Genomic DNA, 23526 nt, shown 5'->3' on the forward strand with positions numbered 1-23526 from the left:
ACAGATTTGAAAACGTAGGAGAAAGGAACAAAGTCCTAGAAAAATATATATGACCAGGCGGGCACATAGGCTTACGCCTGTAATCCAAGCACTTTGGGAGGCCAAGACGGGCGGTTCACCTGAGATCAGGAGTTCAAGACCAGCCTGGCCAACATGGTGAAACCCCATCTCTATTTAAAAAAATACAAAAATTAGCCAGGCGTGGAGGCAGCTGCCTGTAATCCCAGCTACCTGGGAGGCTGAGGCAGGAGAATCACTTGAACCCGGGAGGCAGAGGCTGCAGTGAGCCAAGACCACACCACGGCATTGCAGCCTGGGAAACGAGGGCAAAACTCCATCTCAAATTTAAAAAAAAAAAAAAGAAGAAAACAAAGAAAAATATATATGACCAGAACAAACTCAAGAAGAAACAAATTTGACTAGTCCTACAACCACAAATAGAAATATATCACAAGTTAATGGCTCCCCACAAAGACAGTCCCCTGTCCAGAAGGTTTTGGAGGTGAGCTCTGTCACATGTGCAAGGGGACATGACAGTACTCAACAGATACTGTTAATGAATGGAAAAAGAAGAGGCACTTCCCCCAATTCACTCTGATATCCAGAATGTATAAAGAATTCCTTAAGTCACTAAGAAAATGAAAAATGATCCAATGAAGAAAATAGGCAAAGATACAGTTATTGCACAGTAAATGAAATATGAATGGTCCATAACAACCTCAACAGCTATCAGGGAAATTCAAACCCAAATTTTGAAATACCATTTCACCCCTACTGGATTAAAAAAATTTAAGAATTTTAATATTCTTGCCTATGCCTACCAGGTACAGCAGTGCCAAAAACTGGACAATATCGAAATATCCAGTAAGAGAGAGGACAATAAATTGTGGTACATTCATACAATGAAAAACTTTATAGTAGTGAAAGGTCTTCAGTTACATGGATCAGTCTTAAAACATTAAGACCTCTGAAAACACAATTTTTCAAAGAATACAGGCAATATTGTACAAAGTCCAAAAACAGAAAAAAAAAAATGTTGAGCATTTAGTTTATTTCCATTTTTTGGCAATTATAAATAGTTTTATATGGTTGAAAAGCAAGGGTTACAGCTGGGCGCGGTGGCTCACGCCTCTAATTCCAGCAGTTTGGGAGGCCGAGGCGGGTGGATCACAAGGTCAGGAGTTAGAGACCAGCCTGGCCAATATGGTGAAACCCCATCTCTACTAAAAATCCAAAAATTAGCTGGGTATGGTGGTGGGCACCTGTAATCCCAGCTACTCAGGAGGCTGAGGCAGGAGAATCGCTTGAACACGGGAGGCGGAGGTTGCAGTGAGCTGAGATAGTGTCACTGCACTCCAGCCTGGGTAACAGAACGAGGCTCCATCTCAAAAAAAAAGAAAAGCAAGGGTCGATTCGGGTGATGGTTCCATTTGAGAAGGGGGACCCAGGGGCCTTCAAAGGTAAATGTATTTCTTAAACTTGGTAGTAGGTTTAAGTATTTGTTATATTATTCTTATAAAAATAGTCTTTCATGACTGGCACGTAGATCCTAGCACTTTGGGAGGCTCAGGTGGGCACATCACTTGAGGTCAAGAGTTCAAGAACCAGCCTGGCCAACATGGCAAAATCCCGTGTCTACCAAAAATACAAAAATTAGCCTGGTGTGGTGGCGTGTGCCTGTAATCCCAGCTACTCAGGAGGCTGAGGCAGGAGAATCATTTTAACCTAGGAGGCGGAGGTTGCAGTGAGCTAAGATTGTGCCATTGCACTCCAGCCTAGGCGACAGAGCAAGTCACTGTCTCAAAAAAAAAAGTCTTTCATAAGTTTTAAATGTTTTTAAAACTGAGAGGAAATAACTGATAAAGTGTTTTAAATATGCACAAGAAGGAATAAAATCAAACACCCTGATAAACATTGAATTCTTCTACTTTAAAAATAATTGAGGTATAATTCACATACTATAAAATCCATTCTTTTAAAGTATACTACTCAGAGGGTTGGGGGATATTCACAGAGCAGTACAACCATCACCACTATCTAATTCCAGAACATTTCCATCACTCCAAAAAGAAACCCAGTTCCCATCAGCAGTCACTCACTACTGACAACTTCCACCAACCACTGGTAACCACTAATCTACTTTTGGTTTCTGGATTGCCTATACTGGACATTTTATATAAATGAAGTCATATACTATGTGTCCTTTTATGCTGGCTTCCTTCACTTAGCCTATTTTCAGGGTTTATCCATGCTGTAGCATGTATGAGTACTTCATTAATTTTTATGACCAAATAATATGCCATTGTATGGATATATCACATTTTGTTTATCCATTCATCAGTTGATGAGCATTCAGGTTGTTTCCACTTTTTGGCAATTATAAATAAAGTTGCTATAAATAGTTGTCTCTAAGTTCATGTATGGACATGTATTTCTAACCCTTTCAAGCATATACTTAGGAGTAGAGTTGCTGGGGGAATTCTGCTTTTCAGGTATCTTAAATTATTATTAATATATCATTATTTAGAAACAAGGTTTCACTCTGTTGCCCAGGCTGAGGAGTGAAGTGCCACAATCAGAGCTCACTGTAACCTAGAACTTCTGGGCTCAAGTGATCCTCCTGCCTCAGCCTTCTGAGTAGCTGGAACTACAGGCACATGCCACCATGCCCAGCTCCTTAAAGATAATTTAACATTTATATGAAAATTTAATAAATGTTTGGTTTAAAATAAAATCAAGTGCAAAATGACACCCATAGCTTTATGAAAACTACTTTGTAATTTTTGTTACAGAAACATCTAAATAATTTATTTTACCCTTTGCCCCTTAGCTTGAAGTCAATCAACTCATATATTACTTACCTTGTCCTTTTTCAAGAAAAATGATTTTGGATTCTGGAAGAAAATTAGATCCAGTCACAATCATTTCATGACCTCCATTTACAGAACAACTGTTGATACTGTACTTCTCAATATGAGGAAGTTCTTGAGCAGACCGCTGGGCTGTTTTAATTTTTTTTAAAGAGTTGAGAAAAAACAAAATATTAGTTAGAAATCGTTGATACATAAATGACAAACTCAAGCTACAAAAAGACAATAAAGAGAAGCAAATTTTGGGATTCATTTAGGCTTTTAAAATTCAAGACAATGGCAACAAAACACACTAAAAGAACTAAGTTGTTTATAAAACAAAATAGATATATTAATGTGATTTCTAAGTATATTTATTTATTTAAGAAAGGGTCTCACTCTGTTGCCCAAACTGGAGCACAGTGATGTGATCATAGCTCCCTGCAGCCTCCAGTTCCTGGGCTCAAGTGATGCTCCCATTTCAGCCTCCCAAGTAGCTGGGGTTACAGATGCATGCCACCATGCTCAGCTAATTTTTTTGTTTTTTTAAATAGCAACATGGTCTCACTTTATTGTCCAGCCTGGTCTCAAACTCCTGGCTTCAAACAATCCTCCTGCCTTGGCCTCCCAAAGTGCTGGCATTATAGGCTTGAGCCACCACACCCAGCCAATTATTTTCTTAGACTACAACTATAAAGAAACTAATAAAACTTCATTAATATCTTCAACTTCATACTGACTCCAACACATTTACCTCATCTGCTTTTCTTTTTTGCTTAGATGTTTAATATGTTTCTTCTATGCAACTGTTAAAATCTATAAATCTAATTACAAAAAGCATGTAAGTCCAAAGATGTATAATTATATTGCGTGCAATGAAGAGAAGACAAGTTCTAGGGAACTATTACTAGACAAACACCAAGTAAGCCTTTCTTTTTGAATTCATTTTATTTATTTATTTTTTTTCAGACGGAGTCTCGCTCTGTTGCCCAGGCTGGAGTGCAGTGGCATGATCTCGGCTCACTGCAACCTCTGCCTCCCCGGTTCAAGTGATTCTCCTGCCTCAGTCTCCTGAGTAGCTGGGATTACAAGCATGCGCCATCGTGCCCGGCTAATTTTTTTATTTCTAGTAGAGACGGGCTTTCACCATGTTGGTCAGGCTGGTCTCAAACTCCTGACTTCAGGTGATCTGCCCGCCTCAGCCTCCCAAAGTGCTGGGATTACAGGCGTGAGCCACCACACCCAGCCTATATTTTTATTTTTTTTAAAGACAGAGTCTTGCTCTGTTGCCCAGGTTATTTATTGCCCAGTGTGGCATGATCACAGCTCACTGCAGCACCAAACTCCTGGGCTCAAGCAATACTCCCACCTCAGCCTCCCAAGTAGCTGGGACTACAAGCATGTGCCACCGTGCCTAGCCAATTTTTAAAATTTTATTTTTGTAGAGGTAGGGTCTCACTTTGTTGCCCAGGCTGTTGTCGAACTCCTGGGCTCAAATGATCCTCCCACACTGGCCTCCCAAAGTGCTGGGATTACAGGTGTGAGCCACTGTGCCCAGCTATTTACATTATCGACTTTTATAAAGAGTGTTTATGGTGCCACCTTTCTCTGATAATGACTGGTTCCAAGTTGCTACATTTTCTGGAGATTCTATTTCTGGCATTTCCTTTTTTTTAATTGCTTGAGTTTCAAACTGTAGATTATATTTCTTTTCACTGTGTAGGTTCTCTAATGGTTGTTTTTGTTTGTTGGATTTCAGAAACGGTCATGCACTGTCACTGAGGATGAAGTGCAGTGGCATGATCACAGTTCTGCAGCCTCAACCTTCTGTGCTCAAGTGATCCTCAGATCTCACCCTCCCAAGGGGCTGGGACTATAGGAATGCATTACCATACACAACTAAAAAAAATCTTTTTTTGTAGAGACAGGGTCTTAATATGTTACCCATGCTGGTCTCCAACTCCTGGGCTCAAGCAGTCCTTCTGGACATAAGCAGTACTCCTGCCTAGGCCTCCCAAAGAGTTGGGATTACAGGTGTGAGTCGGCACACCGGGCCTCTAATGGTTTTTACTTGCCAAATACCTAGATACCTAGGTTTCTCTCTGAATTAAAACAAATTTTAAAAGTGTTGATTATATCTCTTCACATTTGGAAAACAGGTCCACTTTTACTCCTAGTATGCTGGTGGGAAAACTGGTGGGTTTGAAGATCAGCTATGTTTTGTTTGGCTAGCAGAGTATTTTAAGGAAATTTAAAATGCAATGCCATTAGGAAAGCATCCATTCCTAGCTCACAACAGCTCTCAAGTACTTAATACCTAGCCACAAAAGTACATAAATTGGGACCCCAGCCCGATTCAAAGAGAGTATTATAATCAATCCTTTCATAGAAGATGCCTATGTGGGCCAGGCGTGGTGGTTCACGCCTATAATCCCAGCACTTTGGGAGGCCAAGGTGGGCGGATCACGAGGTCAGGAGTTCCAGCCAACGCGCCCAGCCTGAACACACTTTTGCTGTTACTTAGAAAGTACCTGTAATCACCAACATAGTGAAAACCTGTCTCTACTAAAAATACAAAAATTAGCCAGGTGTGGTGGTGCACGCCTGTAATCCCAGCTACTCTGGAGGCTGAGGTAGAAGAATCACTTGAACCCAGGAGGCGGAGGTTGCAGTGAGCCGAGATTGCACCACTGCACTCCATCCCTGGGTGAAACAGCGAGACTCCATCTTAAAAAAAAAAAAAAGAAAAAGAAAAAAGAAAAGAAAAAAGATGTGTATGCAGCCAGGCGTAGTGGCTCACACCTGTAATCCCAGCACTTTGAGAGGCAGAGGCAGGTGGATCACCTGAGGTCAGGAGTTTCAGACTAGCCTGGCCAACATGGTGAAACCCCATCTTTATTCAAAAATAAAAAAATTAGTCGGGTGCAGTGGTGCATGCTGTAATCTCAGCTATTTGGGAGGCTGAGGCAGGAGAATCTCTTGAACCTGGGAGGCGAAGAGTGCAGCTAGCCAAGATCATGCCATTGCACTCCAGCCTGGGCAATAGAGTGAGACTCTGTCTCAAGAAAAAAAAAAAAAAGATAGGTATGGAATTTAGGATCAATTATTACTTGGGATGTACCAAGCACCAACCTACATCTTAGACAATATTCATATCTCTACTGTTCCAAACAGGTCATAGAGAAGGGGCCTGAAAACAAACACTGATTACAGGTACGTTCTAAGTAACAGCAAAAGTGTGTTCAGGCTGGGCGTGTTGGTTCACACCTGTAATCCCAGCACTTTAGGGAGACCAAGGCCGGCAGATCATCTGAGGTCAGGAGTTCAAGACCAACCTGGCCAACATGGTGAAACCCCATCTCTATTGAAAAATACAAAAATTAGCCAGGCGTGGTGGTAGGCACCTATAATCACAGCTACTCGGGAGGCTGAGCTGGGGGAATTGTTTGAACCCAGGAGGCGGAGGTTGCAGTGAACTGAGATCGTGCCACTGTACTCCAGCCTGGGGGACAGAGCAAGACTCCATCTCAAAAAAAAAATAAAAATGTGTTCAACAGATGACATAAACATGCCAAAAAACTACTTGTGTGATGAAAATAATATTTTTGAAGAATATTTAATAACAGAAGAAAATGTCTATGATAGTATAAGTGAAAACTACAAAACAAGATATAAAACTATATCAGATAAGCCCAATTAAAAAACATTGTGTGTGTATGTGTGTTTACAAAAAGACATATAACTACAATAAAAGAAAATCCAGGCTGGGCACAGTGGCTTATGCCTGTAATCCCAGCACTTTGGGAGGCTGAGGTGGGCAGATTACTTGAAGTCAGTAGTTCAAGGCCAGTGTGACCAACATGGTAAAATCCCATCTCTACTAAAAATACAAAAATCAGCTGTGTGTGGTGGCAGGCACCTGTAATCCCAACTACTTGGGAGGCTGAGGCACAAGAATTACTTGAACCTGGGAGGCAGAGGTTGCAGTCAGTCGAGATTGCGCCACTGCACTCCAGCCTGGACCACACAGGGACACTCCGTCTCAAAAAAAAAAAAAAAAAAAAAAAGAGCCAGAAAAGGTTAATACTGACTATATATAAATAGTAATATTACAAAATAATTTAATATTACACTATTCTTTGTACCATTTTGTGCTTTTTTTTTTTGAGACGGAATCTCGTTCTGTTGTCAGGATGGAGTACAACAGCATGATCTCGGCTCACTGCAACCCCACCTCCTAGGTTCAAGTGATTCCTTTGCCTCAACCTCCCGAGTAGCTGGGACTACAGGCACACGCCACCACGCCCATCTAATTTTTGTATTTTTAGTAGAGATGGGGTTTCATTGTGTTGGCCAGGATGGTGTCGATCTCTTGACCTTGTGATCTGCCCACCTCGGCCTCCCAAAGTGCTGGGATTAGAGGCGTGAGCCACCATGCCCAGCCCCATTTTGCGTTTTCTATATTCTCAATAATCACATGTTAATTTTATTTTTATTTTTTATTATTTATTTTTGAGATGGAGTCTCACTCTGTCGCCCAGGCGGGAGTGCAGTGGTGCTCCTAGAAGTTCTCTACGTCCCACCTTTCTCCCCACTCCATCCATTTCCTTTCTTTTTTCTGAGATGGAGTTTCGCTCGTTGCCCAGTCTGGAGTGCAATGGTGTGATCTCGGCTCACTGCAACCTCTGCCTCCTGGGTTCAAGCGATTCTCCTGCCTCAGCCTCTGGAGTGGCTGGGATTACAGGCGCGTGCCACCACGCCCAGCTAATTTTTGTATTTTTCGTAAAGACAGGGTTTCACCATGTTGGCCAGGCTGGTCTCAAACTCCTGACCTCAGGTGATCCACCCGCCTTGGCCTCCCAAAGTGCTGGGATTACAGTCATAAGCCACGGCGCCTGGCCAATTTTATTTTTTAAAAAAGAAAAAAAATTAAGAATCATTTTAGTGTACTTCATCTCACACACTCAAACTACTCTATGAACTTGAATTATTTAAATCACTTTGCCAGCCAAGCATGGTGGCTCACGCCTGTAATCCCAGCACTTTGAGAGGCCAAGGTGGGCAGATCACTTAAGTCCAGGAGTTCAAGATCAACCTGGGCAACATGGGGAAAAATGCAAAAATTAGTCAGTTGTGGTGGCTTGTGCCTGTAGTCCCAGCTACTTGGGAGGCTGAGGTGGGAGGATTACTCAAGCCTGAGAGGAGGTGGCTGCAGTGAACTGAGATCATGCCATTGCACTCCAGCCTGGGCAAAAGAGTGGGGCTCCGTCTAAAAAACAGTAATAATAATAATAAAAGAATACAAGCTGGGTACAGTGGCTCACACCTGTAATCCCAGCACTTTTGGAGGCTGAGGTGGGCAGATCACTTCAGGTCAGAAGTTCGAGACCAGCATGGCCAACATGGTGAAACCCTGTCTCTACTCTTTTGCTCAAATAAATGAATTAATAATTTTGCTTTAAAAATAGAGTGATCTGGGGTGGGGGCAGGGGGGAGGGACAACATTAGGAGATATACCTAATACTAAATGAGGAGTTAATGGGTGCAGCAAACCAACATGGCACATGGATACATATGTAACAAACCTGCACATTGTGCACATGTACCCTAAAACCTAAAGTATAATAATAAAAAATTAAAAAAATTAAAAAATTAAAAAAAAGAATTAAAGCATTAAAAAAAAAAATAGAGTGATCTATGCTTACATGGGCATAGAACCCTCTGGCAGGATAATTAAGAAGCTGGCAATGGTAGCTGTTTCTAAGCAAGAGAACTGATTGACTTGGAAATTTATCTTGTACTCTATATTTCTGAATTTTGTAACATATACCTGTATTACTCATTAAAAAGTTAATATAGGCTGAATGTGGTAGCTCATGCCTATAATCCCAGAACTTTGGGAGGCTGAGATGGGAGGATCACTTGTGCCCAGGAGTTCGAGACCAGCTTGAGAAACACAGTGAGGCCCTATCTATATAAAGAATACATTTTTTTAATTTAAAAAATACAAAAATTAGTTCTGCAACTAATTCACCACAGATTTACTCAGTGATTCCCACAGTCAACTGGCAAATGATAAAGTATCACTCCAATTCAGCAAAGAGCAAAAGAAGGCTGTTTTATATATGAAAGATTTTATAGCAGATGTGGCCCCAAATTAAGAATACAGGGCTGGGTGTGGTGGCTCACGCCTGTAATCTCAGCACTTTGGGAGGGCAAGGTGGGCAGATCACAAGGTCAGAGTTCGAGACTAGCCTGGTGAACATGGTGAAACCCTGTCTCTACTAAAAATACAAAAATTAGCTGGGTGTGGTGGCACACGCCTGTAATCTCAGCTACTAAGGAAGCTGAGGCAGGAGAATCACTTGAACACAGGAGGTGGAGGTTGCAGTGAGCCGAGATCGTGCCACTGCACTCGAGCCTGGATGAAAGAGCGAGGCTCCGTCTAAAAAATAGTAATAATAATAATAATAAAAGAATACAAGCTGGGTACAGTGGCTCACACCTGTAATCCCAGCACTTTTGGAGGCTGAGGTGGGCAGATCACTACAGGTCAAAAGTTCGAGACCAGCATGGCCAACATGGTGAAACCCTGTCTCTACTAAAAATACAAAAACTTAGCCAGATACGGTGACGGGTGCCTGTAATCCCAGCTACTTGGGAGGCTGAGGCAGGAGAATCGCTTGAATCTAGGAGGTGGAGGTTGCAGTGAGCCAAGATTACGCCACTGCACTCCAACCTGGGAGAGAAGAGTAAATCTACATCTCAAAAAAAAGAACACATATGGTTAACAGAAATAAAACACTATTATATAATCAAGAGTATAAGAAAACCTGTTTTCTAGGCAGCACAGCTCTATCACCAAAAAGCAAATAACCTTGAATGAGTACTAGAGATACTTGTGCCTCAGTTTCCTCCTATGCAAATAAAACATGGAATCAGAATATTCTAAATTATGTCCTAAAGATCTAAGTATTAGTCTCAATATTTCAAGTCATACCAGCTAATCTGCCCAAGATCCACAGTTCCCCAGGACTGAGTACATGTCAGGCTGCAGGGTCTTTTCTTGTATCTTGGTTTTGTATATGTTAGGAAAAAACATTCACTATCTCAATCAGATGTTATAAATAATTTGAACAAAAGCTCTGTTAAGTCTTATTTAGCTAAAGTATCAGCCAGAAGTAAGCACCTCCTAGCATGAAGGCTGACATTTTAATGAAATAAAGATGACCAAGTGATACTTAAAAGCATCTGAATCATAGCTTCATGATTTGGTCCTCAGATGGCATGAAGCCCCCCATTCTCACAGACAAGAAAACTGTGGTCAAGAGAGTTTGTCTGTAGTTCACAGAGCTACCTAGTCAAACTATCATGAGAAACCATTTTCTAATTCCAAGATCAGTACTCTTTCACCCAAACATGTTAGCTCATTTCCACATGAGAAAATCAAACCAGCAACCCAGACTGTATGCCTCAGTTTGCACTTCAGACACATACATTACATTATAAGTAAAACAGAAAATAAGCTATTATACACAAGATCTTAAAACATCATCACAAGCTCACTTACAGCACTCAACGGGTATAGAGGCTATCTGCAGAGAAAGGACTTTTCCACTGGGCTGTGGGATGTGTACACGAAACACAAGTCGTACTCTAGTATTCTTTCTGCCAATATCAGTTTCTCCTTTTCGAAGTTCTATATCTGAATTGCGGAGTTTCAAAATACCTGCACAATCAATACTAAAGAGAAAAATATAAAAATTTAATTTGTTTATTGATAATCGTGGTTATAAACAACTCAACTACATAGAAATTGTTAATTTGTCAGAAAAAAACTACCCAAAATTAGGTCAAAAAAGAAAAATATGTATGATTGCTTTCTCTGCTAAACTGAAGTTTAGGCATTAAAAATATTTTTGTATGATAAAGTGCAAAACTAAGTATAGTAGATTGTCTGCAAAGTTAATAATTCCTCTTCATTCCAGTATTTGCATGCCTTTCCTACTGCCATTAAGACGTAGAATATCTATGCCTGCTCTCCTTGAGAACTGGCCTATGACTTGCTTTGACAAATGGAGTGTGGCCAAGTGACAATATGCAAGTTATGAGCCTAGCACTGAAGAAGGCTGGTAACTTGCACTTTTGCTATCTTGGAGTCCTGAGTAAGAAGTCCAAATAGCATGGTGCAGAGAAAGGCCCAGACAATCCCTAACCACTCCAGCCACCCTAGCCATTTTGGATGTTCAACCCTAGCTGAGCTCCCACTTAATCCAAGTACTTAAGTGACCCCAGCTGACACCATGTGAATGGACCAGCTGAGCTCAGTTAACCCAAAGAATCATGCAAAATAATAGAGTGATTACTATAAGCCATTAAATTTACGGAGTGTTAGCACTAGACAGCTGAAATAAAGTAAAGACTCTTTAATTCTATACATGTAACTAGGTCAGAACAACAAATAATTCATCAACAGCATATTTAGACTTTTATAGTGCTGTATTTATTAATAATAACAATCCATCAGGCTAAAATTCTTGAATTTCTAAGGAATGCACATATAAGATGAAGGTTCTGCATTTAAGGTGTAACGTTTCATCATCTGCTAACTTTATTATTAAGTATGACTGTTTAACACACTATTATGGCAGGAAACAACAGAAGCTACAAAATACCTTTGTTATTCACATATTAGAAGCATAAAGCAAATGGATAACTAATTATGATCAAATATACTAGTTAACCTTGCTAACAAGGCATTCCTTGTTATCTGTCCTCTTACTGGATCTATTAACAGTTCCAACCCTAATGCTTATTGCACAGAGGCTGCAGAAGTCACTTTGAAGGACAATATGTTTCACAACTAGGATACCAAGACAAGAACCGGCCGGGCACAGTAGCTCATGCCTGTAATCCCAGCACTCTGGGAGGCCAAGGTGAGTGGATCACCTGAGGTCAGTATTTCGAGACCAGCCTGGCCAACACGGTGAAACTCTGTCTCTGCTAAAATACAAAAATTAGCCAGGCATGGTGGCATGTGCCTGTAGTCTCAGCTACTTGGGAGGCCGAGGCAGGAAAACTGCTTGAGCCCAGGAGGCAGAGGTTGCAATGAGCCGAGATCACACCACTGCACTCCAGCCTGGGCAACAGAGCGAGACTCCATCTCCACCAAAAAAAAAAGAAAAAAAAAAAAAAAAAAAAGACAACCAGTAAAACAGAAGGCAGAATCCCAAAAGGAATTAAGCCACTCAAAATTTTTCATCTTCAGAAAGACACAGGAGAAGAATTTTTTAAAATGCAACAATTTTGAAAACTAAAAAAGCATTTGCCATTTATAGATAACAAATTATATAACTGATATTGAACAACTGTGCTTTAGCTCAAAGCAGTATTGATCAAGTTATATCAAATTAGTGATTATTCATGTTAACATGCCAACATGGGTCTTCAGGGGAAATAGCAGAGATCATCTGTGTTATTAAGTACTGAGCAAAGGCATTCTAGCAGCAAGCTAAGTTCCTAATAGATGTGAAATAACAGTACCAGAAAGTACATCTGAAAACTCTTAAATGCAAAAAACAAAAAAGCAAGCAAAATAAAACAAGAAAAAAACTCTTATGTAGCAGTGAAAATAAGTATTAAATTATCTTTAAAACTACATTTATTTATTTATTATTTTTTTAATTTTTTTGAGACGGAGTCTTGCTGTGTCGCCAGGGTGGAGTGCAGTGGCGCCATCTTGGCTTACTACAACCTCCGCCTCCCGGGTTCAAGGGATTCTCCTGCCTCAGCCTCCCAAGTAGCCGGGATTACAGGCATGCACCACCACGCCCAGCTAATTTTTTTGTATTTTCAGTAGAGACGGGGTTTCACCATGTTGGCCAGGATGGTCTCAATCTCCTGATCTCGTGATCCGCCCACCTCAGCCTCCCAAAGAGCTGGGATTACAGGCATGAGCCACCACGCCATTTTAAATCAAGGTGTAGCACTGCTACATCAATATTAATCCAATGTTAAAAAACAGAGGGGCCGCAAAGAGCTAAGGCAATAAATACTGGCATCCTATATTTAAAGCATCTTGTAGGGTAGCTCTATGGCTTATGGGTTAGTGTAATGGTCTTAAAAAAGAGATTAGGCTTGAAATAACCAAGCCCGTGGCTTAGTAGGCAGAACCAAGGGAATATCTACGAATTTTTCCACACCTTATTGCCTTAAGAGAACAGTAAAGACACTTAATACATACTTAAGGCTCACTTATGCATAAATTATTTTGAACCATGGTCTTATCTATCACCTGGGAATTTTAAACCTACCATTATCTGGAACTATATTATATTCAACCACTGTACTGGATAATATAGTTACATTCAACAAGCTACTAGGATACTAGTTTATCCTAGCAATTAGCTACTGAGTAAACAGGCTCATTCATCTTTAGCTACCCTGTTATCTACAGTACCTAAAAAAGGTTTCTTAGGTTTAGTAACATCCTAGTTGCCCCTTATTTAATCCTTTCTCCAACATACATAATGCTTGGGTCCTACAGAACTCCTGTTCCACAATCTACCAGTACAGAGCAGACAGAATGGTCAAGAAGTTTCAGGTATGTGTGTGGTAGGGTTGCAGGAGGAGGACTAGCTGTATGTTACTAGTCATAGTGGTATTTCTGCAGCCTGGTCCTTTCTGGTCTAATATACACAGTATGTGCTAGATCTGGTTGAGGAAGGGACATAAATTATGACTATTACCCTTGTTCCGTGTGCTAGTAAATGGAAAATGATGAAGGAGACAGGTAAATTTAGATGCTACTGCTCCAATTCTTTCATATTATTTGGGATATGAGCCTTTCTCAATTTCTTGATAATTTTTCATAGAAATTATTGTACTCTTTTCTATTTATTGGTTTACATATTATTTTCAGAAAGGATATGAGGCATTTAACAATATAGATACAAATAAAGCCAAGGAAAAATAAATAGAAAAAATTTTAAAACACAATAGGAAGTAAACTCCAAATCTAGAGTTGTACAAATTACTATAATTACTGTAAATGGGCTTGACTATGAAGTTCCTGGAAGCCAAGGCAAAAAGTAAATGTGATAAAGTTGTTATAGGCCACTTGTTGTATGGTAAAGCAAAATCTACCACGCCATAGGGAAACACTAACTTTTTTCCTTTAAGTTGAAAGGACTGTGTTTGTGTGTGCATGCACACACACATGCAATAGTGATCAACCTAAGAGAAACTGTCTTTAATAGTGGTTTTTCAGATTATGAAGTATGTTTATGGCTATTTCTCATACTGTCCCTCAAGCCAAGTTAAGAAACAGAATAAACTTGTGATTTTTCTATTTAACTTGATTCGAATATCGTGCTTTGAATATCCAGAGGAATGAATGCAAACATGGCCTGCAAACTATCATCTAGGGATCAATTTCCTAAGTTTTTGGAAAAAGATAGTTCAAAGGTGATTTTTAAATTTCCCTCTACAGCTGAATAATCACATATCACAAGCTTCTGATGCCATATAAAAAAGTAAGATCCCAGAACAAAAGGGAAGAAGCCTACTTGTATTCTCATTCAGAGGTTGGGCATCTTACCTTATTTGAAAATGTGTCCAATAGGATGCCTGGTGTCAGTATTTTTCTCAAGAAAGTTTTGCTCGAGTATCTGAATAAATACAGGCTGAGATTCCAAAGTTCTTTCTACATTATAGAACACAAATGTTTAAGGCCAGTGCAGTGGCTCACATCTATAATCCTAGCATTTTGGGAGGCTAAAGCGAGTGGACTGCTTGAGGCCAGGAGGTCGAGACCAGCCTGGTCAACATGGCAAAACTCTGTCTCTACTAAAAATACAAAAATTAGCCAGGAGTGGTGGTGCACGTGTGCAATCTCAGCTACTTGGGTGGCTGAAGCACAAGAATCATTTGAGCCTGGGAGGCAGAGGTTGTAGTGAGCCAAGATGGTGCCACTGCACTCCAGCCTGGGCAACAGATTTAGACAGTCTAAAAAAAAAAAAAATTTAAGAGTAGAGATTATCAGCTAGCTGTCTGCCTTTGCTGTGAAAAAACTCTGTCATAGCCCCTATGCAACGATTTGCTGGGTTGGGTTCTTGAGTATTTTCCATTTGAACCAAAGCAGGCAAAAATAAGATTTTATTTAAATTTATATTAACTTTTCTTTTCTGGTAATAAATAACAGAATAAGGGTTTTTTTATGGTTTTTTTTTGTTTGTTTTTTTGAGACTAAGTCTCACTCTGTCACCCAGGCTGGAGTGCAATGGCGCAATCTGGGGTCACAACAACCTCTGCCTCCTGGGTTCAAGCGATTCTCAAGCCTCAGCCTCCTGAGCAGCTGGGACTACAGACAGGACCACTATGCCCAGCTAATTTTTCTATTTTTTAGTAGAGTTGGGGTTTCACCATATTGGCCAGGCTGGTCTCGAACTCCTGACCTCAGGTGATCCGCCCAAAATAAGTTATGTATTGAGGCAATTTTTATTTTACCTAATAGAAACATATCATTTTGTATGTCCTCAGGGGGTACACTCAGCTCATCTAAAAAGTTTATTTAAATATAAATTTAAGTGAAGAGAGCTCAAGACTGAAATCCGATTTGTTTTTTTTTTTCTTTTTGAGTCGGAGTTTCACTCTTGTTGCAATGGAGTGATCTCAGCTCACTGCAGCCTCCACCTCCGGGGTTCAAGCAATTCTCCTGCCTCAGCCTTCTGAGTAGCTGGGATTACAGGCGCCCGCCACCACACCCAGCTAATTTTTTGTATTTTTAGCAGAGACGGTTTCACCATGTTGGCCAGGCTGGTCTCAAACTCCTGGCCTCAGGTAATCCGCCCGCCTCGGCCTCCCAAAGTGCTGGAATAACAGGTGTGAGCCACTGCGCCCAGCTGAAATTTGTTTTATAGGACTGTTCTTGCAATAGCATGGGATGGATGTTATTCCTGCCTTAAGAAAGGTCTGTGGGCCAGGCATGATGGCTCACGCCTGTAATCCCAGCACTTTGGGAGGCCAAGAGGGGTGGATCACGAGGTCAGGAGATCATGACCATCCTGGCTAACACAGTGAACCCCGTCTCTACTAAAAATACAAAAAAATTAGCCGGGCGTGGTGGCGGGTGCCTCTAGTCCCAGCTACTCACGAGGCTGGGGCAGGAGAATGGCATCAACCCAGGAGGCGGAGCTTGCGTGAGCCGAGACTGCACCACTGCACTCCAACCTGGGCCACAGAGCACGATTCCATCTCGAAAAAATAAATAAAAATAAAAAAAAAAAAAGAAAGGTCTGTAGTGTAGTTTGAAACAATTTCTGTAATAAAAATCTAAGTTTCCCATGTCTGGTTGTGCCTACTACCCATTGATAGGTGCCTACTCAATATCCTTTCTTTTCTTCTTCCTTAGTAATAGGCCCCTACATTGCTTTGTTTTTTGTTTTAAAAGACAGGATCTCACTCTTGCCCAGGCTGGAGTGTAGTGGCACTATCTCGACTAACTGCAACCTCTGCCTCCCGGGCAAGTGATCCTCCCACCTCAGTCTCCCAAGTAGCTGGGACTACAGACAGGCGCCACCGCAACCGGCTAATTTTTGTAATTTTAGTAGAGACAGGGTTTCGCCACGTTGCTCAGGCTGGTCTCAAACTCCTGAGCTCGGGTGATCTGCCTGCCTTGGCCTCCCGAAGTACTGAGATTACAGGCATGAGCCACGGTGCTCAGCCTCCCTAAATTATTTGAGGTGACAATGTGTTCTGGTAAATATAACATGTGTTCCTTACATATAAGCATGATCAATGAGATGCAGAGTTGTTAAGTAGGTTTTAGGAAAAGGCTCTTAAAAGAGGATTTGACACCGGTGGGAGTTCCCTTTTACCCTTCCTCCACACTTTTCTCCTTATTATCCCTTCTGGTAATAAGGATGTCATGGCTAGAGCTCCAGCAGCCATTTTAGATCATAAGACAATCTTTAGGATGGAAACCACATGCTAAAGATGGCAAAGAAGAAAAAACTTGCTTGGGGCCCTAATGACTTATGCAGCTACTGTGCTAGCCCTAAAATATCTATCTGTATATTTCTTTTATGTGATAAAACACTAAACCTCTAACTGTTCAAGGCACTGCATATCAGGTTTCTATTACAGGCAACTATATATAATCCTAACTAATCCTTTTGTACAAAACTCTATTGCATTCTCATTCAGAAGTTGGCCACCTCATCTTATTTGGAAATGTGTCAAGTGGGATGCCTGGAGGTAAAGTCAAAAGTTTTCCTTAAGGAAATAAAACAATCACAATTGTATCGTAATTGTTTATTTATTGTCTACCCTATTAGATAGACTGTGAGCCATTTGATGAAAGTCCAGATACAGTATTTATATCCCTATCACCTAGGATATGGCTTGGCTGGTAATATATAGTATAAAAACACTTACTGAATTGAATTTTCCTTCTGGAAATATGCTACCACTCATAGAAAATGTACTAAATGTACATTATTTATGTAATGCCATTTAGAACAATATTTTATATTTATATTCAAAAATATATTTACTTTTTTTCTGAAAGTATAGAGAAAAAAAGAACTGCACATTTTAGGTATATTTCAAAATACCTGGCTGACATATTGTTTTCAGGAAGAAGAGGAACTTCCAGAACTTTTGTACTGGCAATTATTATCTCTTGGCTTGCAGTAGCGACTGTCTTCCCAGTGATTCGATGCACCTGGTAAAATGCATGAGGTCGTAAATATCGATCATCTGCTGTCCCAATAAACATTTGTAGATTTATCGGCTTTTCATTATAGCCCAGGAGCTAATCAGGAAAAAGAAACACAGAAAAGCACAATTCATTATCCATGCATTTTACAATATGTCAACAATTGTAAGTCTATTATATCTCTATCATATACTATTGATACACAAAATGTTATTTCAAAAAATACAACCAAAAGTAACCAGTGAGCAGCCCTCCAAATTTCCAAATTAGTTTAAGAAATAAAACACTGGAATGTGTTACATAAAGGAATGTAGGTTTTTTTTTTTTTTAAGATAAGTATCTAGATCAACCAAAACTGTACAAAGCTTTCTGACTGCTATAGAAAACACAAAAGAAATACTGATTCTGTACTCTGGGCAACATTAACCATTCAGACCGGACCTAAAGATTTGGGTATATAGGAAGGTCCTCTAACAGACTGTTAAATCGGAGACATTTTGTTTTAGTAGAAAGAGTCTGAAAACCCCTATTCCATATATTATAAACTTACAATTTTATAAGTATAAACTTACAGACCCCAAGCAGCCTAGCTAAGGCTAAAACTGAAATGAGATTTTGAGCTGCCACCAACCACAGGGAGACAAGTTTTCCAGGCTGACTCCAACCAAGTTAAATGCCTACTTAAGCAAACAACTTCAACAATCTTCGGGAAAGAGAGAGGGAGAGAGGGAGAGGAGGAGAGAGAGAAAGAGACTGAGAGAGAGAGAAAATCTGTCTGTACCTTTGTTTTCTATGCTTTTTTTTTTCTTTTTTATTGCCTAATTGCTCTGGCTAGGACTTCTAGCATAAGGCTGAATCGCAGTAGTGAAAGAAGGCATCCTTGTCTTGTTCCTGACGTTAGAGGGAAACCTTTCCGTCTTTAACCATTAAGTGTGATATTAGGTGTGAGTTTTTCAAGAATCCTCTTGATCACATTGTTTCCCTCTATTTTCAGTTTGCTGCTTTGTTTTGTTTCATTTTGTTTTGTTTTTTGAGATGGAGTCTCGCTCTGTCGCCCAGGCTGGAGTACAGTGGTACGATCTCTGCTCACTGCAACCTCTGCCTCCTGGGTTCAAGCGATTTTCCTGCCTCAGCCTCCCGAGTAGCTGGGATTACGGGCACCCACCAACATTCCCAGCTAATTTTTGTATTTTTAGTACAGATGGGGTTTCACCATGTTGGCCAGGCCTATCTGAACTCCTGACCTCAGGTGATCTGCCCGCCTCGACCTCCCAAAGTGCTGAGATTACAGGTGTTGAGTGACTGTGCCCAGCTATTTTGCTTTTTTTAAATCATGAAAGCCTGCTGAATTTCGTCAAAGGTTTTTTTCTCTATCAACTGAGATGACCACATGGTTTTTCTCTTCATTCTACTAATGTGGTATATTACATAGATTAATTTTCATATGTTGAACCACTCTTGCTTTCCTGGGATAGATCCCACTTGATCATGGTGTATAAACTTTTGTAGTGTGCTGATGGATTTGGTTGCTGAGCACTTTGTTGAAGACTGTTGCATGTATATTCATGAATGATATTGGTTTGCAGTTTTCTTCTCTTGTATCTTTGTCCCCATCATTATCCATTTGTTTTTGTTTTTGTTGTTATTGTTGTTGTTGTTTTTGAGATGAAGTCTCACTCTTGTCCCCCAGGCTGGAGTGCAGCGACACGATCTCAGTCCACTGCAACCTCTGCCTCCCAGGTTCAAGCGATTCTCTTGCCTCAGCCTCCCGAGAAGCTGGGATTGATTACAGGCACCTGCCATCACACTCTGCTAATTTTTGTATTTTTAGTAAAGACGAGATTTCACCATGTTGGCCAGGCTGGTCTCAAACTCCTGACCTCAGGCGATCCACCCTTCTCCCAAAGTGCTGGGATTACAGGCGTGAGCCAATGCACCCAGCCAATCCATTTAACTTAAAATAAAAAACTGTCTCTGCCCTACTGAAAATCCTCCATCTTTTCATGTATACAGAATCCACCTTTTCCTCAAGGTAATTTAGGATTCTTATTATAGTAATTCTAAAGTCTCTTTCCAATATCTAATCTAAGCCTTCTCTCAGTCTGCTACCATTGAGTGTTTTCTCTCTTTAATGTGGGCCACATTTTCTTGTGTGTGTACGGTTGTTTATTGTTTTAATGGACATTTAGTATAAAAAAAGTCTAGAGACTCAAGCAGAAAATATTTACCTCCAGAAAGGGGCATGCTATTTCTTTTGTAAGGTCATAGTTCTTAAACTGTGTCTGGACTTCAACTGAAGCTATAGTCTGATTCAGTATAGCACTGGCTTTAAAGGCCTGGCGGGTGGAATGTCTCTCTCTTCTGCCTGGTGAGGAATCTGAGAGCTGGCCAGATTCCAGAGATCTACCTATGCTTCACAACCAAGTCTCTGGTCCTTGAAACTGTTGGAAGACCTTCCTCTGATTTACCACCTGGCTGATGATTTTTTAATCTATGAGGAGTTCTCTATGCTCTTCAGTCTTGCTCTTTATTTCTGAGCCTCAGGGTATCTCTTCAGCCATGTTACTAGATCTTGGGTCTTTTGAGATTGGCTTGGAGAGACTTCTTTCAGCTCTCCTGATAATACTTCAGTCTTTGTAAATGACAGCCTAAGTGCCTAAGGGTTTCTGCCTTCGGTAGGTAAAACTATGAAATGAGGGGGTCTCACTTCTCCTGCCATGCCTCCTCCTCCTTGGGATGGTAGCCTCCTTGTATGTGGTGGAGTCTTACAGGTGAGTTTTATTCCCGCCTACTTGCCCAGCCTTGGCTTTACAGTGGAATTTGTAACCAGGCAACTTCCCAATTTATTGGTTATCCTCCCTGTACCCAGAAGAAGACATTAAGACTTTTGCCTCTTACTAGGTAATGTAATTTTACCCAGGATAGTTTTCAGTCCTGTAACATTTATAAAGAAGCAATTAAAGCCTGGACTATTGCAATAGCCTTGTAACTGCTCTCTGTCTTCCCTCTTGTTGCCCTATAGCCCATTCTCTATCCAAGAGTCAGAATAAACTTGTTAACATGAATTGGATAACTTTGACTCCCCTCCTCAGAACTCTCTAATGGCTTCCCTCCACATTTAGAACAAATTCAAATTCCCTATGATGGTTTACACAGCATAAGGTGATTAGGGCCCTGGCTAAACTGTTGGCCTTACCCTTTCCACAGTCTGCTCTAGCCTTGCTGGCCTTATTGTATGAACCACTCAAGCTCATTCCTAATGTCAGGGCTTTCACACTTAATATTTTATGCCTCTGAAATATCATTCCCTCTGATCTTCATGTTACTTGACTTCATTCAGATACGTAAAGGTCAGTTCCCTGAGAGGAGACTACAATATTTAAAATATAATATCTGAGTCTCCTTATCTTGTGCTTGCCTACGTCCTATATTAAGAATAAATTCCTGCCCTTTCAGGAGCTTCAGGTAAGCATATGATAAAAATCAATTAAGCCTCTATGACAGAGAAAGGATGAAATCATGGAAACAAGTTAAGAGGGCTGAGGCACTAAAATCATGTGTGCTGAAAGTTTAAACTAGGGTGGAAGCAGGATCATAAATAGAAAATAGAAATGGAAAGGGATGAATGAATGGAAAGGATGAATGAATCTTTCCTAGAAGGCCCTAAAGAGATTTTCGTAACTAACTATACACAGAATAATAGAGGGATTGAATAAGTCAGATCTGAGCTTCAGTACCCAGGAGAATGATGGTATCACTAGGAAACAAAGTATAAGGCTGGCCATCATGGCTCACACCAGTAATCTCAACACTTTGGGAGGCTGAGGCAGGAGGACTGCTTGAGGCCAGGAGTTCAAGACCAGCAACACAATGAGACCCCCATCTCCACATACACACACACACACACACACACACACACTAGCTGAGCATGGTGGTGTGCTCCTGTAGTCCTAGCTACTTGGAAGGCTGAGGTGGGAGGGCTGCCTGATCCCAGGAGTTCAAGGTTACAGTGAGCTATGATTATGCCACTAAACTCCAGCCTGGGCGACAGAGTGTGAGACTTTGTCTCTTAAAAAAATAATAATGTGGGCTGGGCATGGTGGCTCACACCTGTAATCCCAGCACTTTGGGAGGCCAAGGCGGGCAGATCACAAGGTCAGGAGATCGAGACCATCCTGGCTAACACGGTAAAACCCCGTCTCTACTAAAAATACAAAAAATTAGCTGGGCATGGTGGCAGGTGCCTGTAGTCCCACCTACTTGGGAGGCTGAGGCAGGAGAATGGAGTGAATCCAGGAGGCGGAGCTTGCAGTGAGCCAAGATTGGGCCACTGTACTCCAGCTTGGGCGACAGAGCGAGACTCTGTCTCAAAAAAAAAAATAATAATAATAATAATAATGTGAAGTCACTGATTTTGGAAAAAGATTAATGTTGTCAATGCTGGTCACACCATAGTCGAGGTAACAGTGAGACATCTATATGGAAATGTGAGGCTACATAAGATGTATATGCTTTTTTTTTTTTTTTTTTGAGATGGCGTCTTGCTCTGTCGCCCAGGCTGGAGTGCGGTGGCACGATCTCGGCTCACCGCAAGCTCTGCCTCCCGGGTTCACGCGATTCTCCTGCCTCAGCCTCTGCAAGTAGCTGGGACTACAGGCGCCCGCCACCACGCCCGGCTAATTTTTTTTTTTGTATTTTCAGTAGAGACAGGGTTTCACCGTGGTCTCCATCTCCTGACCTCGTGATCCGCCCGCCTCGGCCTCCCAAATGCTGGGATTACAGGCTTGAGCCACCGCATCCAGGCAAGATGTATATGCTTTTAGCCCAGCCATAATGCTATGGCATAATAAACACAATGCTTTACTATCTAACTTTTTTTGGGGGGGGCGGGGCAAGGAGTCTCACTCTGTCACCCAGGCTGGAGTGCAATGGCGCAATCCTGGCTCACTGCAACCTCTGCCTCCTGGGTTCAAGCGATTCTCCTGACTCAGCCTCCCAAGCAGCTGGGACTACAGGTGTGCGCCACCATGCCCGGCTAAATTTTTGTATTTTTAGTAGAGACAGGGTTTCACCATGTTGGCCACGCTGGTCTTGAACTCCTGGCCTCAGGTGATCCACCTGCCTTGGCCTCCCAAAGTACTGAGATTACAAGTGTGAGCCACTGCACCCAGCCTGCTATCTAATTTGATAACAAGATAACACACAGTCCACTGTGCCTCAAAAGAATGACATTCGATATCTGCTTTTTCTTGTTTTGACATGATGAGTATGTACTGATTATTATTTTTTTAAAGTCCCAATGCAGCAATACTTGCGGCACTTGAAACACTATTGCGTTTTAACTGCATCACTGTGATTTGTACTGCCCTGAGCGGTAGTGTGAAGTGATGAGAGTGCCACTTATGTTCTCTGTCTTACTCAACTCTGTCGTTGTAACACAAAAGTAACCAGTCAATACATAAATGAAAAACAATCGTTATGGATGGTTAGTTTGGAATTCCACATAGTTTTCACATCAGAAAATAGTATTCTTTTAATTTTTTTCTCCAACCATGTAAAAATGTATAAAAACCACTCCTGGTTCACAAGCTGTACAAAAACAGGTAGGGCCAGACGTGAAGGCATGCACCTGTAGTCCCAGCTACCTGAAAGACTGAGGCAGGAGGATTATTCCTGCCTCTGAGGCCAGTTAAAGGCTGCAGTGAGCTATGATTGCACGACTACACTCCAGCCGGGGCGACAGAGCAAGACTCTTTCTCTTTAAAAACAAAACACCAGGTGTAGGGCCCATTTTGGCCTATAAAAGCCATAGTTTGATAACCCCTGGTCTAGAATGGTATTTCTTTTTCTTCTGAGCAAATGCTTTAATATCCAGTAGAATTATACCTTTTTTTTTTTTTTTTGAGACAGAGTCTCGCTCTGTTGCCCAGGCTGGAGTGCTGTGGCGTGATCTCAGCT

The 23526-nt window shown here is 41.1% G+C and overlaps 1 protein-coding gene across 3 annotated transcripts in view; it reads right to left on the reverse strand.

The window, feature by feature from the left end:
- NFATC3 (nuclear factor of activated T cells 3) overlaps positions 1–23526 on the reverse strand; it is a 148560-nt gene that overhangs the window by 50393 nt on the left and 74641 nt on the right. For all 3 annotated transcript variants that reach the window (XM_030795026.1, XM_030795030.1, XM_030795037.1), the window contains exons 4-6: positions 17465–17664; positions 10420–10592; positions 2862–3002 (exon numbers count right to left, since the gene is read on the reverse strand). In XM_030795026.1, coding sequence (XP_030650886.1) covers positions 2862–3002; positions 10420–10592; positions 17465–17664 — 514 coding nt within the window. The remainder of the gene's footprint in view (positions 1–2861; positions 3003–10419; positions 10593–17464; positions 17665–23526) is intronic.

The sequence above is a fragment of the Nomascus leucogenys genome, chromosome 2 (genome assembly GCF_006542625.1).
Source record: "Nomascus leucogenys isolate Asia chromosome 2, Asia_NLE_v1, whole genome shotgun sequence".
NCBI classification, from domain to species: domain Eukaryota; kingdom Metazoa; phylum Chordata; class Mammalia; order Primates; family Hylobatidae; genus Nomascus; species Nomascus leucogenys.